This window comes from Tupaia chinensis, unplaced genomic scaffold, assembly GCF_000334495.1.
Source record: "Tupaia chinensis unplaced genomic scaffold, TupChi_1.0 Scaffold143624_1, whole genome shotgun sequence".
NCBI classification, from domain to species: domain Eukaryota; kingdom Metazoa; phylum Chordata; class Mammalia; order Scandentia; family Tupaiidae; genus Tupaia; species Tupaia belangeri.
In genome coordinates this window covers 700964-715963 of record NW_006203472.1, presented here as the reverse complement: position 1 = coordinate 715963, position 15000 = coordinate 700964, and the positions used below count along the sequence as shown (strand labels likewise).

Here is a 15000-nt window from a genome sequence, read left to right as displayed (position 1 = left end):
CCTTCTCCTCCATTCTCCTCTCGGGATCTTGGGCACGCATGCACACGCGCCCGGCGTGAGTTTTAAGCCACCGGGTCCGGGACGTGAACTGCGGTCAACTACATGGGAGTCCAGCAACATAGCCATTACGCTAACTGCTGGTTCCCGAGAGGTTTTTGCTATAGGGCGAATGCATTCGCCAGAAAAGACAGAGAGACAGAAAGCGAGAAGTCACCCCCAGGGGGGATGGTCACGCCACAATCCCTTCTCCTCCATTCTCCTCTCAGGATCTCGGGCACTCACACGTGCCAGCCATGAGTTTAAGCCACCAGGTTCAGGACTCAAACCATGGTCAACTACATGGGAGTCCAGAAACATAGCCATTATGCCAACTGCTGGTCTCTAAAACCAGTTATGTTATAAAAAAGAATCTGGAGCTGAAGAATTTTGGCCCAGACGTCACCCTCCTGTCCCCCAGATCTAGCGTGGTCAGAGTAACCCTCCATTTCCATGGACTGCTGCACACAGAACAACAGTACTGCTTAGAGATTGCAGACCATGGACTCTGCACACAGAACAGCAGTACTGCCTAGAGATTGCAGACCATGGACTCTGCACACAGAACAGCAGTACTGCCTAGAGATTGCAGACCATGGACTCTGCACACAGAACAGCAGTACTGCCTAGAGATTGCAGACCACCTTCTCCGTGCCTCAGAGTGCCCAGGTCTAACTCCAAAGACTAGAAAAAAATATAACCCTTCAGATGACCAGAAACCACCACAGCGGCACAAGAAATAGGAGAAGCCAAGAAAATACCTCACCCCCAAGGGAAAAGAATTAACCCCTCATCCTCCACAGACAAAACAAGGGAACTCATGGAAATGTTAGCTAAAGAATTTAAAATATTCATAGTGACAAAGCTAACAGAGAGGCAAGAGAAGAGAGACGACCCTCAGAAGGTGCAGAAGAGACAAGTTCAGGCAGTGGGGAAGTTCTTGCATGATCTGAAAGAGGAAATATACACCATAAAAATGAATCAAACGAAATTGTTAGAGATGAAGGCTATAATACAGGAAACCACAACCTCCTTTGAAAGTATTAAAAGCAGATTAGATCATGCAGAAGATTAAATCTCAGATATAGAAGACAGAACCTCTGCCCTAGAAAAATTCACCAAAAAGACTGAGAAAACCCCCAAAAATGAGAATAACATACAAGTAATACTAGACACCATTAAATGACCAAATATCTGGATCAGATGGTGAAGAAATTAATAGACGTTGATGATCTATTCTATGAAATCCTGGGAAAAAACTTTCCCAACCTAGAGAGACATTCAAATATCCAAACCCAAGAAATACAAAAGACCCCACATAGAATCAACCCAAGATCGTCTAGGCACATCGTAGCCAGATTGACCAAAACCACAGACAGAGACAAAATACTAAAATTGGCAAGAGAGAAATGTCAAGTTACTCTCAAAGGATATCCCATCAGGATGACATTGGAACTCTCATCAGAAACAATGCAAGCAAGGAAAGAATGGGAAAATATTCAAAGTGTTAAGTGAAAAACAATTTCAACCAAGAATACTATACCCAGCAAGATTATCCTTCATATAGTAAAATATGTCAAAAACATTCTCAGATAAACAAGACCTATAAGAATTTACCAACACCAGACCAGCTCTCTAAGAAGTGCTGAAGGGAGTGCTCTACCAGGAAAACTAAAGTCAGACACAGAAATAAGAGAACAAGAAACAACCAAGAGAACAGCCAGCCTAATGGTGGGGACAAGTCCAGAGTGAATGTTAATTTACACAATTTAAACAGAAAGACCCGACCATAGTAACACTGTAAATTCAATAGAAGAGTGATTAATTACACGAGTCTGAACTGGTGAAATAGAATGTTATGTCTTTTGACTAAAACATTACTTTCTTCTATGCTTTGTTTTCCATATTTAAAGATTTTTGTCTTCTCTTGAATCGTTGATAGGTTCATCTACCTACTGTTTGAACTGAATCCTAACCTTTTTCTTGGCTTTAAGGCTTAAGCAAATTTCGCTTAACATTTTCTGATTATGATCTGTTAAAACTAAAACTGTTTGGGACCAGCAGTTGGTGTAATGGCTATGTCGCTAGACTCCCAAGTAGTTGACTGTGGTTTGAGTCCCAGACCTGGTAGCTTAAACTCACGCCGGGCGCGTGTGTGTGCTTGCCCAAGATCCCGAGAGAAGAATGGAGGAGAAGGGATTGCAGTGTGGCCATACCCCTTGGGGGGTGATTTCTCACTTTCTGTCTGTCTGTTTCTCTCTTTCTGGCAAGCACACACATCCAATAGCAAAAACCTCTCAAAGAAAAAAAACAAAAACTGAAACTATTTTTCTTGAAATTAAAAAATGCATTAAAAAAACTATTTAATAACTGCAGTAAACTGTATAGGTGCGTATAGTATGTTCATTCTACTCACTGAAGTTTATGCCTAAAGTCAGACATGTGTTCAAAGATATGCATACATCAGCTGTACTTGCTCGCAAAAGTACTTAGAGTACTTAAGATCTTTAGTGAATTGGGGCCGGCGGGTGGCATGGTGGTTAAAGGCATTGGGTTCCCACATGGTTGACTGCGGTTTGGGCCCTGGGCCTGGTGACTTGTTTTCTTGCTTTCCCTCTCTCTGTCTCTCTCTGGTCAAATTAAAAAATAACAACAAATGGAAATAAATAAATAAATAAATAAATATTTTTAAAAATCTTTGGTGAATCAATAAAATGTGAGAAAATTTAAAAATACGACATGGGAAGCAACTGTAGATACCAAAGACAGTGTGGGGGGAGAGGGGGAAATGGCAGAGGGTGAGAGGGAGGGAATCAAGGGGGGAAAAAAGCAGAATATATGAGAAATAAGAAATGGAAAATTACTTGATGATAACAGGTATGGTAATATCCTTGATTGAGCCGGTATGCGACGTGTTCTGATGGGAACTCTCACTTTGTTGTAATGATGTACAGTGAGTGACTGTAAACAAATACATTTAAAATTAAAAAAACACACAAAGAATCTGGGCCAGCAGATGCAATGATAGTTACATCACTGGACTCCCACGTAGTCAACTGCGGTTCGAATCCCAGACCCAGGGGCGTATATCTCACGCCAGGGATGCGAGCGTGCCCTAGATCCTGAGAGAAGGGATTTTGGTGTGGCCACCCCCACCCCAGGGGGGGTGATTTCTTGCATTCTGTCTCTCTGTCTCTCCGTTGAGCACATGCGCCCTATAGCAAAAATCGCTCTCAAAAAAAAACCAAAACAAACAAAAAAAAACCTGGTCCTCTCTGAGTTCCATAAGCTACGACAGCTAAGTACCGCCTGAGCAGACAGCCAAGCGTGTACCCAGTGCAGGTGCATCATCCCTCGGCCCCCACATCAGTCAGGCCATGAGCACCGCCAGGCAGTGCCTGCTGGGCCTGTCCTCTGGAATACGCTCCCGGTCAGCTTGTCTGGAATCCCTCTGTCACCCCACAGTGTCCTGTCCCTGTGCCTCAGGTCACGCCTGTCTCCAGCTAACCAGTGTTGCTGCCCACCTGGAGGTCAGGCAACGTCTGCCTCTAAGAATATCTTCTTCCCAAAAGATAAAGATGACTCTCTCAGTGACGTAAATCTGAATCCAATCAGGCTCGTTTGTCAAAAGCACGCTTCTTCCTACACACAGCCCCGGCGCTGTGGAGTGCGCACCGAGGGTGGGGGAGGTTGGGCAGGAGACACACAGCCTGACCTTTAGAGTAAAGCTTCAACCAAACCAGCATCGTCCTGTGAGCACACGGGTGAGGTCCTGAGACCCGGGTCCTCCGAACCCTCGCCTGGTAAGAGTGCGTGGGGTGGGGCCGCCAGGTGGTGCGGTGGTTGGGGGTGCTGGACTCCCACATGGCCGACTGAGGTTCGAATCCAGTACTCGGTGGCTTGCTTTCTAACTTTCCCACCCTCTCTCTTTCTCCCCCACCTTTCTCTGGTCAAATTTAAATAAATAAATAAAGTTAAATAATTCTTTATATAAAAAAAAGGGCAAGGGATCTGTGTGCATATCTGTGTGGCCATCCACGTCTGTGTACACCCTAGCGTGTGTGCACCTGTTCCTGCGATGCCCCACCTCACCTGGCCAAAGGGAGGGGTGAGTGAGATGGGATGAACAGCCCATACGGTACTTGGAGAGGCCGACAGCCTGAAGAGATGTGTCCAGAGACAGCTGGTCAAGACAGGCAGGCCACAGCTGCGCTTCCCAGCTTGCTGTGACCACCTGTGCCCTCACTCTGTGGGGAGCCCAGCGCCAGGATGGCCGTCCGCTGCATGCTCTGTCTGCAGGAGCCCCTGCATACTCTTATTTTTTTGGAGAGGTTTTTGCTATAGGGCACGTGCACTCACCAGACAGACAGAGAGACAGAGACAGAAAGTGAGAACCCCCCCAGGGGGGATGGCCACGCTGCAATCCCTTCTCCTCCATTCTCCTCTCGAGATCCTGGGCATGCAAGCACACGCGCCCAGCATGAGTTTTAAGCCACGGGGTCCGGGACTCGAACCGCGGTCGACTACATGGGAGTCCAGCGACATAGCCATTACGCTAACTGCTGGTTCCCCTGCATACTCTTGATAATGATCCAGGAATGGTAGAATAAAAGCCAGGGCTGAGCAGAACTTCGGGTAGTTCGTTTGCTAAGCTGAATCACGTACATAGCAAAATGGAAAGGGTTAAGAAGTAGTCTTAAAGGGCCAGCAGTTAGCATGGTGGTTAAAGGGACTAGATTCTCACATGCCCCACTGTGGTTCAAGTCCCAGACCTGGTGGTTTGCTTTCCCTTTCTCTCTCTCTGTCTTGGTCTGGTCAGATTAATAATAATAACAACAACAACTGGAATTAAATAAATATTTTTTTAAAAAAAGAAGTAGACTTAAAGGGCCAGTTGGTGGCATGGATCCCACATGGCCAACTACGCGTCTGTCCTGGACCCAGTGTCATGAAAAACATGCCAGTGCACGTGTGTGCTCAAAATCCCAAGAGGAGAGTGGCAGAGAAGGGCTGCGGCATGGCCATTCCGGGGGTGACTTCCGCCCACAGGAACCTCCCGGGCCACTGCAGCAGGGAGCTGCTGTATGAGGAGCCGGTCAGACTCGGGGTTCGGAGCTGACCAGTTAGATTCCAGAGGATTCTTTTCTGGGGCTGCAGCAGGTTCTGCTCATGACCTAATTATTTCCCCTAGAGGAAGCAACTGAAATAAGAGGAAACCCTCAAAGCGGAATTCGTGTACCAGAAAACCCACGGTGGTCTGACTGGGCCTTTCGGAGCTGGGCAGGTCTGCTGCTGTGATGCTGCCCCCACAGAGACCTCCGGGGCAGCACGGAGCAGGTGATTCTGCAGACCGCCCCGACACTAACCACGGCTCCCCAGGAAGACCCCAGGCAGGGGCCAGGCCGAGTCTGGCTGCCGTGAAAGCCCTGGAGAATTCTGACCTTGCCTGACCTGCCCTGGGGTACCGTCTCAGCCCCATCAGTGTCACATGCCGATGACAAGGCCAGCTGAAAGCCCCCGCCTGAGACCTTGGGGCAGCGTTTTCTGGTGGGTCCAGTGCTGTCTGGGCAGGCGCTGGACAGCTTCCTGGGGGAATGTGAGACACGTGTGAACAGAAGGCCCCACAGTCGGCTCCAGGGTGTCCAGAGACCAACACTAAGCATGGCCACTGCTGGAGGCCAGGGCCTGGGAACCCAAAGAGCAGGTGGCTCACTGAGCGTGCGGACTACACTGGAGAGACAGAAAGGCCCTTCTTCCTTTCTTTTTTTTTTAAGTTATTTTATTTAACTTTATTAATTATTACTATTATTTTCCAGTTTGATGAGAGGGAGAGGGAAGTGAGAAAGCAAGCCACCAGGTCCAGGACTTGAACCGTGGACAGCCATGTGGGAGTCCAACACCCTTAACCACCACGCCACCTGCTGACCCCAAAAGCCCTTATGTCAAGGAGATGCTTTAGGGAAGGGCAAGCTCCTCTTGGCTTACAGACCTGAGTCCCCGCAGCCTCTGAGTGGTGGGCAGATGGGCAAGGGCGCCGGTCTCCACCCCGCAACCTCTCTGCTCCCACGAACCGCCGTACACAGCACAGACCTCCTACTAGGCTTTCCAGGAATCAAACACACTGCCACGGACTTTAAATTCACGTGCACGTCTGCTTGCTCTACTCAGCTCTCACAAAGGGAGGTGGGGGCTGGCCTGCAGCCTGTGAATAAGGGAGGTGGAAGCCACACGGTCAGCTGTGGAGTGAATCCTAGTATCAGTGGCTTGAAAAACACACTGAGCACGTGTGTGTGCCCAGAACTTTGACAGGTGGAGGGACAGAAAGGGGCTGCGGTGCCCCACCAGGGGCGGCTCTCTCTGTCTCTGGTGCGTGCACACGCCCTAGACACTTTTTCAAAGAAGGAAGGTAGGAAGAGCAGAGAAAGGCTGAGATGGAGCAGTGGAAAGAGATGAGTTAGAGGGATGGGGCGGCGGGGGATCAGGCCAGGGCAGCACGGTCAACGCTGAGCCAGAGGCTGTGGGGCTGGTCTGAGACCCTGCAGCCAGTCTGCGGGACTCTGCTGGAATGGCCCCTTGACAGCCAAGGCCATCTCTATCCTGCCTGTTTAGTCACTGCAGGACTGACGACCTCCATAGGAATGTGAATTTTCCATGGTTAAAATCGGCAAAATCCTCTTAATAGTTTCAGCTGAGTTGAATTTGAAATTTTTTTTAAGGATAGATACTCTTCTTTTTAAGAATTATTTTATTTAACTTTCTTTATTTTTTTTAATTTAAATTTGACCAGAGAGAGACAGAGAGAGAGAGAGAAAGAGGGAAGGTGAGAAAGCAAGCCACCAGGTCCGGGGCCTGAACCGTGGTCAACCATGTGGGAAGTTCAGCAACATAACCATGATGCCATCTGCTGGTCCCAAACTTGAATTTTTAAAAAATTCCTACTGGAAGGTCCAAGCAAGGGTCCCAGGCCTCCGCCCCGTCGAACCTTGTTATCCTGTAGCTGCCCTCCATATGTTAGGCCACCAGGGACGTCCTAACCTTTCTCTACGCAAAACTGCGCCAGGACCCTGCCGAGGGCCAAGCAGCAGTCCCAGCGGGGTCTTTCCTGTCAAACGCAGCAGGGCTTGCCTTTGCAACCCTGACTTTTCTGCACATGACAAACAGAAGGCCTTGCCAGTGAGTAACATTCGGATGGAGGCCACAGGCTCAGGGGATGGAGATTCACTTTAATACCAGTGGCGAATAAATAGTACCATCGCAGAAATGTCTTGAGGGCGCCACCTGTGGCATCCACACAGCACTGCAGGCTCCACCATGCTCAGCCCACAGACCTCATTCTCCCTCTGGCCCATTCCAGGCCAAGCTGGCATCCCCGGGTGCCACAGGCTGCTTCTCCCTGCTGCCGGAATGTTCACGGGACATGTTTAGAGTCCCTTCTCTTGTTTTAAAATTGTTTTAAATTTTTGCCAGACGGGACCAGTAGTTAGTGTAATGGCTATGTCACTGGACTCCCATGTAGTCGACTGCGGTTCAAGTCCCAGACCCGGCTTAAACTCACACCAGGTGCATGTGGATGTATGTGTGCCCAAGATCCCGAGAGGAGAATGGAGGAGAAGGGATTGCGGCGTGATCATCCCCCCTGGGGGGTGATTTCTTGCTTTCTGTCTCTCTGTCTCTGTCTGTCTGGCGAGCGCACGCGCCCTATAGTGCAAATCTCTCCAAAAAAAAAGGAGAACGGAGAAGGGCCTGCCGCATGGCCACGCCCCTGGGGAGTGCTCTCTCTCTCTTTCCAGCAAGCGTATGAGCCCTACAGCAGATAAAATAATCGTTCTAAAAAGGTTCCAGAGGTTTGGAAAGCACAGGATGTTAAAATGTGGTGGTAGTTTCAGCAGAGAGGCTCAACCCTAACAAGCTTAGCATTCTTTTACCAAACAGAGGATTTAAGGGATTTCAGGCCACATTTCTTCCTTAGAAATGCCTAAAATTACAAACAACACGCAAAGCCCAGCGTTTCGGAGGTGGGACTCGGCCAGCCCCGCAGCACTGGGCATTCTGGCCCACCTGCTGGACACAGGCAGCCCAGGGCAGACGAGGCCTAGTGACTAACAGGAACACAGAACCAGGACTGCTCTTCCAGCACGGGCCTCCCAGTGGGTGAGGCGTGGGGTGCAGCACCTCAGCGAGGCGGCAAAGCCTGAAGCTGGAGCTGTTCCGGTGGCTGGAGATTGAGGGAAGCAATTCTAGAAAGCAGAAGGGTCCACTCAGCACAGACTCCCTCCACGTCTCTGACCCCTCAGCCGCCTGTGCAGTGAGGCTCCCAGGGTCCCCACAAAGAACAGCTGACGGGCCAAAATGCTGAGCGGAGACTTCAGCTGCTGCTCGCTACTGGAAGTCCGGAGCTTGAGCCTTAGCAAGTGAGGGGGGTTTAATAAACACCTTGGCCTTCGCAGTCAAATTCAGTAAAGGTATACCCTCACCGATCCAGGACCAAGGGTGCGTCACACGAAAGCAAAAGACAGACCGACCTTCCCTACCGAAGGGCGACGACCGCCTCTCCACACAACGACCAGGCCGAACGAAATTCTACACGCAGCAGGGGAAGACAACAGAACCCTCCACCGTTCATAAACTCCAACGTCCAAACAATCGGAAATTGCTAGACATGCAAAGAGAAGAAAATGCAGTCCACAGTGAAGAGAAAAAGCAACTGACAGAAACAGGTCCTTGGATGACCCCAATGTTAGAATTAGGTAAGATATTGGGACCAGCAGTTAGCGTAATGGCTCTGCCGCTGGACTCCCACGTAGTCGACCACAGTCTGAGTCCTGGACCTGGTGGCTTAAACTTACGCCGGGTGTGTGTGCCCGAGAGGAAAATGGAGGAGAAGGGATTGCGGTGTGACCATCCCCCCTGGGGGGTGATTTCTCGCTTTCTGTCTCTATGTCTCTCTCTGTCTGTCTGGCGAGCGCACACACCCTATAGCGGAAAAAAAAAAAAAAAAAACCTCTCCAAGAATTGGGTAAGATATTAAAGAAGTTATTATGAAATGTCCAACAAACTGAAGGAAAAAAATGACCATAACGAGTAAGCAGTTGAGAAATACAAGCAGAGGGATCAGCAGTTAGAGTAATGGCTATATCGCTGGACTCCCACATAGTCAACCGCGGTTCGCGTCCCGGACCTGGTGGCTTAAAACTCACGCCAGGCGCGCGTGCGTATGTGCCCAAGATCCCGAGAGGAGAATGGAGGAGAAGGGATTGCGGTGTGACCATCCCCCCTGGGGGGTGATTTCTCACTTTCTGTCTCTATGTCTCTCTTTGTCTGGCGAGCACATGCGCCCTATGGCGAAAATCTCTCCAAAAAAAAAAAAAAAGAGAAATACAAGCAGAATAATAGAAACTCCATGAAAGAACTGCATAGGTTTTCAATGTATTGTCTCTTACCATGAAAGCACCTTGCAACATATACTCTGGGATAATAAAATTCTTTCAAGCATTTCTCCTATAAAGTGAGAATGATGATGGGACCAGTAGATGGCGTAATGGTTACGTCACTGGACTCCCAAGCAGTCAACTGCAGTTCAAGTCCTGATCCGGCGGCTTAAACCTCATGCCAGGTGCATGTGCGTGCATGCCCGAAATCACAAGAGGAAAACGGAGGAGAAAGGATTGGACCATAGCCATCCCCCAGGGGGTGATTCCTCACTTTCTGTCTCTGTCTCTTCGGTGAGCATAAGCACTGTATAGCAAAAATCTTTCCTAAAAGTGAGCATTGTCAATAGACAATTCCATGGCCAGCCCAGTAGCCTACTGGTTAAGGGAACTGGATCCCACATGGTGACGATGGTTCGAATCCCAGTCCCAGCAGTGTGGACGACACTGGGTATTTTCCATCAGAGTACGGAGCCATACAGAGGTTTTTTGTTTATTTTTTTATATTTTCTAGTTACTCTTTTCTCATAGCTAACAACTCTTTACAGAAACTTCCTGTTTAACCCACTGTTCCTGTCTCCTGGTTGGTGTATACATGCCCCGAATCCAGACAGGACAGAGGAATGGAAGAAAAGGAACTGGAGCATGACCACACCCTGCTAGGAATGCTTCCTCCGTTTACCCTTTTCTCTGTCTCTATTTCTCTCTGACAAGCACACATACCGTCTAACAGTTAAAACACACACGCTCGCGTGTGCACATGCTCACGCACACAATACCAAAGGAAGGGACTTCGACTGCAGTTTCCACCAGGCCAGAAGTCCATGGGTGTGAGGACGCCCGGTAGAGCACTGCCCACCATGGGCCTGTTCCTATCCCCTGGCTGGACTCAAGCTGTCATAAAAAAATACCAAGGCTAGCTCTGGGCACAGTGGTAATATGCTGTGTGAGAGAAGCTGGATCCCGGGACCAGCAGTCGGCATAATGGCTATGTCGCTGGAATCCCATGTATTCGACCGCAGTTCGCGTCCTGGACCTGGTAGCTTAAACTCACACCGGGCGCATGTGCGTGCGTGTCCAAGATCCCAAGAGAATGGAGGAGAAGGGATTGCAGCATGGCCATCCCCCTTGGGGGGTGATTTCTCACTTTCTGTCTCTCTGTCTCTCTCTGTCTGGTGAGTGCACGCACCCTATAGCGAAAACCTCTCAAAAAAAAGAGAGAAGTTGGATCCCACCATGGCAACCATAGTTTGAAATCCCAGCTCAATCAGCCTGAAACATGCCAGGTGCATACATGAGTGCCTCAGACACGATGGGCTAGAGGATTCGAGGTAGGGGTTCACAGCATGGTCAGATCCCGCGGATGGTGCTCACCCCCACTTTCTCACATGTGTGCTCCAACAAAAACAGGAAGTAGTCTCTCTGGTGCACTGGCCAGAGGGACAGAGAGAGGGAGAGGAAGCACCCCCAGTGGCACGCGGCCAGGCCTCAGTCCCTTACCCCATTTCTCTACCCTGTCAGGGCGTGGGGGCTCACACACATGTGCCCGATGTGCTTTACAAGTCAGCCATGGAGGATCTGGATCCCCTAACCACTAGGCCATGGGGCTGTGCTGTACTGGTTCTGCAAAGTTTTATTTTGGGTTTGGCAAGTGCTGTGGTGATTAAGGCGCTGGACTTCCACATGGCCAACCGAGCCCCAGACCTGGCGGCTTGCTTTCTCACTCCCCCAGACAAATTATTAATAAAAATAATAATAACAAATCAAATTAAATAAATAAATCTTTTTTTGTAAGTTTTATTTTCATTTTCCCAAGGGCATGTACATTTGCTGGAGACAGACAGGCGGGTGTTGGGCGGGGTGGGGGTGAGCAAGCCTGGGGAAATGGTCACATTGCAGTCCCTTTTCCTCTATCTCCCCCTGCTTTCAGGATTCGGGGCACAGACACACACCCAGTGTGCTTTTCAAGCTACTGGGCCTAGGGCTCAAGCCACTAGTCGGTCATGCAGGATCTAGCTGCCTTAACCACCAGGCCACCAGTTGGCCCATTAAAGAGTATCTTAAGGGGCTGGCAGGTGGCATGGTGGTTGAGGGCACTAGACTCCCACATGGATGACTGGGGTTCGAGTCCCAGACCTGGTGGCTTGCTTTCTCACTTTTGCTCTCTCCCTCTCTCTCATTCTATCCCTCTCTGGTCAAATAAAAAAATAAAGTTAAAAAAAATTCGTTTTTTTTTTTTTTTTTTTTTTTTTTAAGGATAGGGATCAACAGGTGGCATAATGGCTATGTCGCTGGACTCCCATGTAGTCGACTGCAGTTCGCGTCCCGGACCAGGTGGCTTAAACTCACACCAGGCGCATGTGCGTGCATGCCCAAGATCCTGAGAGGAGAATGGAGGAGAAGGGATTGTGGCGTGGCCATCCCCCCTGGAGGGTGATTTCTCACTTTCTGTCTCTCTGTCTCTCTCTTTCTGGCGAGCACATGCCCTATAGCAAAAACCTCTCCAAAAGAAAAAGGACCTTCAGAGCCACATGGCAGGTGCCTATTCAGAGCTACGTGGCAGGTGCCTATGGGCCCAGCTGGGAAGCGGAGGCAGGAAAGCCACATTATGGCAAGACTCTGTCTTAAATTAATAATAAAAAAGGTATCTTAAAATGATCTGTATCTTCAGGAGTAGAAACTACATTTTTCTTCCTTATAAACAAGTTTACTGCATGTTCAAAAGTCATTTAGAGGGACCAGCAGGCAGTATAGTGGCTATGTCGCTGGACTCCCACATAGTCGACTGCGGTTCGTGTCCCGGACCCGGTGGCTTAAAACTCACACCGGGTGCATGTGCGTGCGTGCCCAAGATCCCGAGAGGAGAATGGAGGAGAAGGGATTGCAGCGTGACCATCCCCCCTGGGGGGGTGATTTCTCGCTTTCTTTCTCTATGTCTGTCTAGCGAGTGCACGCACCCTATAGCGAAAAATCTCTCTCAAAAAAAAAAAAAAATGACACACTAAGATGCAGTTCATTGGGCTGGTCTTGTGACCAGATGGTTAAGGAGCTCAATCCCACATAGCAGAGTACACCATTCAAATCCTGGCCCTGGCAACTTGAAATATACACCAGGCACATGTGCGTATGCCCCAAATCCAGAGAAATGCAGACAGGACTGGGCAGGACCATGCCCTGTTTGGGGATGCTTTTGCCCTTTCCCCACATCCTGCTTCTTCCCCTCTCTCCGTCTCTCTCTCTCTCTAGCAAGCACACATGCCCTCTGGCAATTAAAATAAAAGACAGGGCGAGGAGGTGGCATGGTGATTAAGGTCCTGGACTCCAACATGGCCAACTGCAGTTTGAGTCCTGGACCCAACGGCCTCATTTCTCCCTCTCCCTCTCTTTCTCTCTCATGAGGGCACATGTCCTGTAGCAGATTAAAAACAGTAATAATAATAATAATGGGTCCCTCTCTTTCTCTCTCATGAGGGCACATGTACTATAGCAGAGTAAAAACAGTAATAATAATAATAATGGTAAATAAAGCAAACAAATAAATCTTTAAAACAAAATAAGACACATCTGAAGACAACCAGAACACACCAATGTCTACAAAAGGTGACTGTTCAAAAACAATGATTGGCATGCATAAAAATATTTCCCTTCTGAGATAACTCAGTCTTATTTACAGAACCAGAACCCCAACCAACAGCAGCCGTCCTTCCCTATGAGGAGGCCTTCACTCGCACGACGGCAGAACGGAGAGCCAACGCAGACGTCACGCGACTGGCCTGGGCCCACGGAAGCCACAGGACGACACGAGCACGGATCCTGTGCCTTCACGCTGCCGTGAACATTACCTCTTTCCTCTCTGTGTCCGCTTGAATTTTGGCCTGGGTCGCAGTGGCTTCGCGGTAGGAACTGGCCTGTTTGGCTTGCTCGAACAGCGTCTTCAGCTGCTGCGCTGTACTGACTAAAGAGTTGACCATCTCCTCCAGGTACAGCCAACTCCGCTGCTCCGACATCTCCAGGCCGCTGACCACCGTGGGGGACACAGCTTTGGTGGGGGTGGAAGGCGGGACCGCCAGGGCAGGCAGGGATGTCAACACTAGAATGTTCAGAGGCAAATAACCAAGAAATCAATACATTGGCCACTTCAAACTGGCCTCCATTGAGAGCCCTGTCAGGCCAGGCCCGCGGTGCCGTAGTCAAGTACAGCACTCGGAGCCAGCTCCCACACAGCCAACCCAGGTCCACGTCCTGGCCCAGAGCCTTGAAGAACATGCTGGGCGTGAGTGCGCACACACCCTAAGCCTTTTTTTTATAAGAGGTTTTTGCTATAGGGCACGTGTGCTTGCTGGAGAGACACAGAGAGATAGAAAGTGAGAAACCATCCTCCAAGAGGGACAGCCACACCGCAATCCCTTCTCTTCCACTCTCTTCCTCCTCCACTCTCCTCTCAGGATTTTGGACACACATGTACACACACCCGGCATAAGTTTCAAAGTCATGGTTGCAGGACTCAAAACGCAGTCGACCATGTGAGAGTCCAGTGCCTTAACCATCACACCACCTGCAGGCCCCACACCCCAGGATGCAAATGGAGGGAAAAGGCTTGTGGCATGACCCCTCCTGTCAGTGGGTGCTTTCTCTGTCTCTGTTTCTGGGGAGTATGCATGTCCTTGGCAATTTAAAAAAAACAAGTTTTGTCGAATGTTGGGATGCGCCTAAGGTGAAGTGGTAACACGTCTTTGTGGTAACTGCAGTTCAAATCCCCAGCCTGAGCAACCAGAAGAAAACCAGGCACAGACAGTGCTGAGACCCGGTGGGCTGTGGGTCTGGAGAGGGAGCCTGCGGTGTGGCCAGGCCTTGAGCAGGGTGCTCACCCCCAGTACAATGTCCGTGTGCACAGACTCTATCATAAATAAGGAAGAAACACATGGGCCAACTGGTGGCACAGAGCTTACGGGGGCTGGATCCCACCAGGCCAACAGCACGGCTCGAGTCTGGCACCCAGCAGCGTGTGCGTGCACGCCCAAGGTCCACAGGAGGGAGAGGGACTTTCCCTTCTTTCTCGCTCTCTCTCCATCCAGGCATGTGCCCTACGGTAAACATTTAATTGAGAAAAAAGAAAGTACTCAGAAACGTCAGGACGGGGGTGGTGGAGAGGGCAGGGGTGTAGGTCATAGCCCAGCACCCGCAACACAGGGAGACTGCCACCCTCCCAGATTCACGTTAAAGTTCTGAATGCTGGGCCAGCAGGCATGGTGGCTAAAGTGCTGGACTCACACATGGGCAACTGCGGTTTGAGTCCCAGACCCAGTGCCTTGGAACTCACGCTGGGCACATGTGCCAAAACCCCAGAGGAGAATGGAGGCGAGGGATTGCAGCGAGGCCATCTCCGGGGGCGGGGGATTTTTTACTCTCTCTGTGTCTCCAGCAAGCGCATGTATTCTATGGCAAAAAACTCTCTAAAAAAAAAAACAAAACAAAACAAACAAACAAAACAATTCCAAACGCCAAGTCAGCCAGCGGTGCGGCGGTTTTGGTGGCT

General features: G+C 49.8%; 1 protein-coding gene across 5 annotated transcripts in view; it reads right to left on the bottom strand.

Moving 5' to 3' along the window:
• Window positions 1-15000, bottom strand: part of DEAF1 (DEAF1 transcription factor) — a 53902-nt gene that overhangs the window by 15795 nt on the left and 23107 nt on the right. For all 5 annotated transcript variants that reach the window (XM_006164427.2, XM_006164431.2, XM_006164428.2 and 2 more), the window contains one exon: window positions 13307-13554. In XM_006164427.2, the coding sequence (XP_006164489.2) occupies window positions 13307-13554 (248 nt within the window). The remainder of the gene's footprint in view (window positions 1-13306; window positions 13555-15000) is intronic.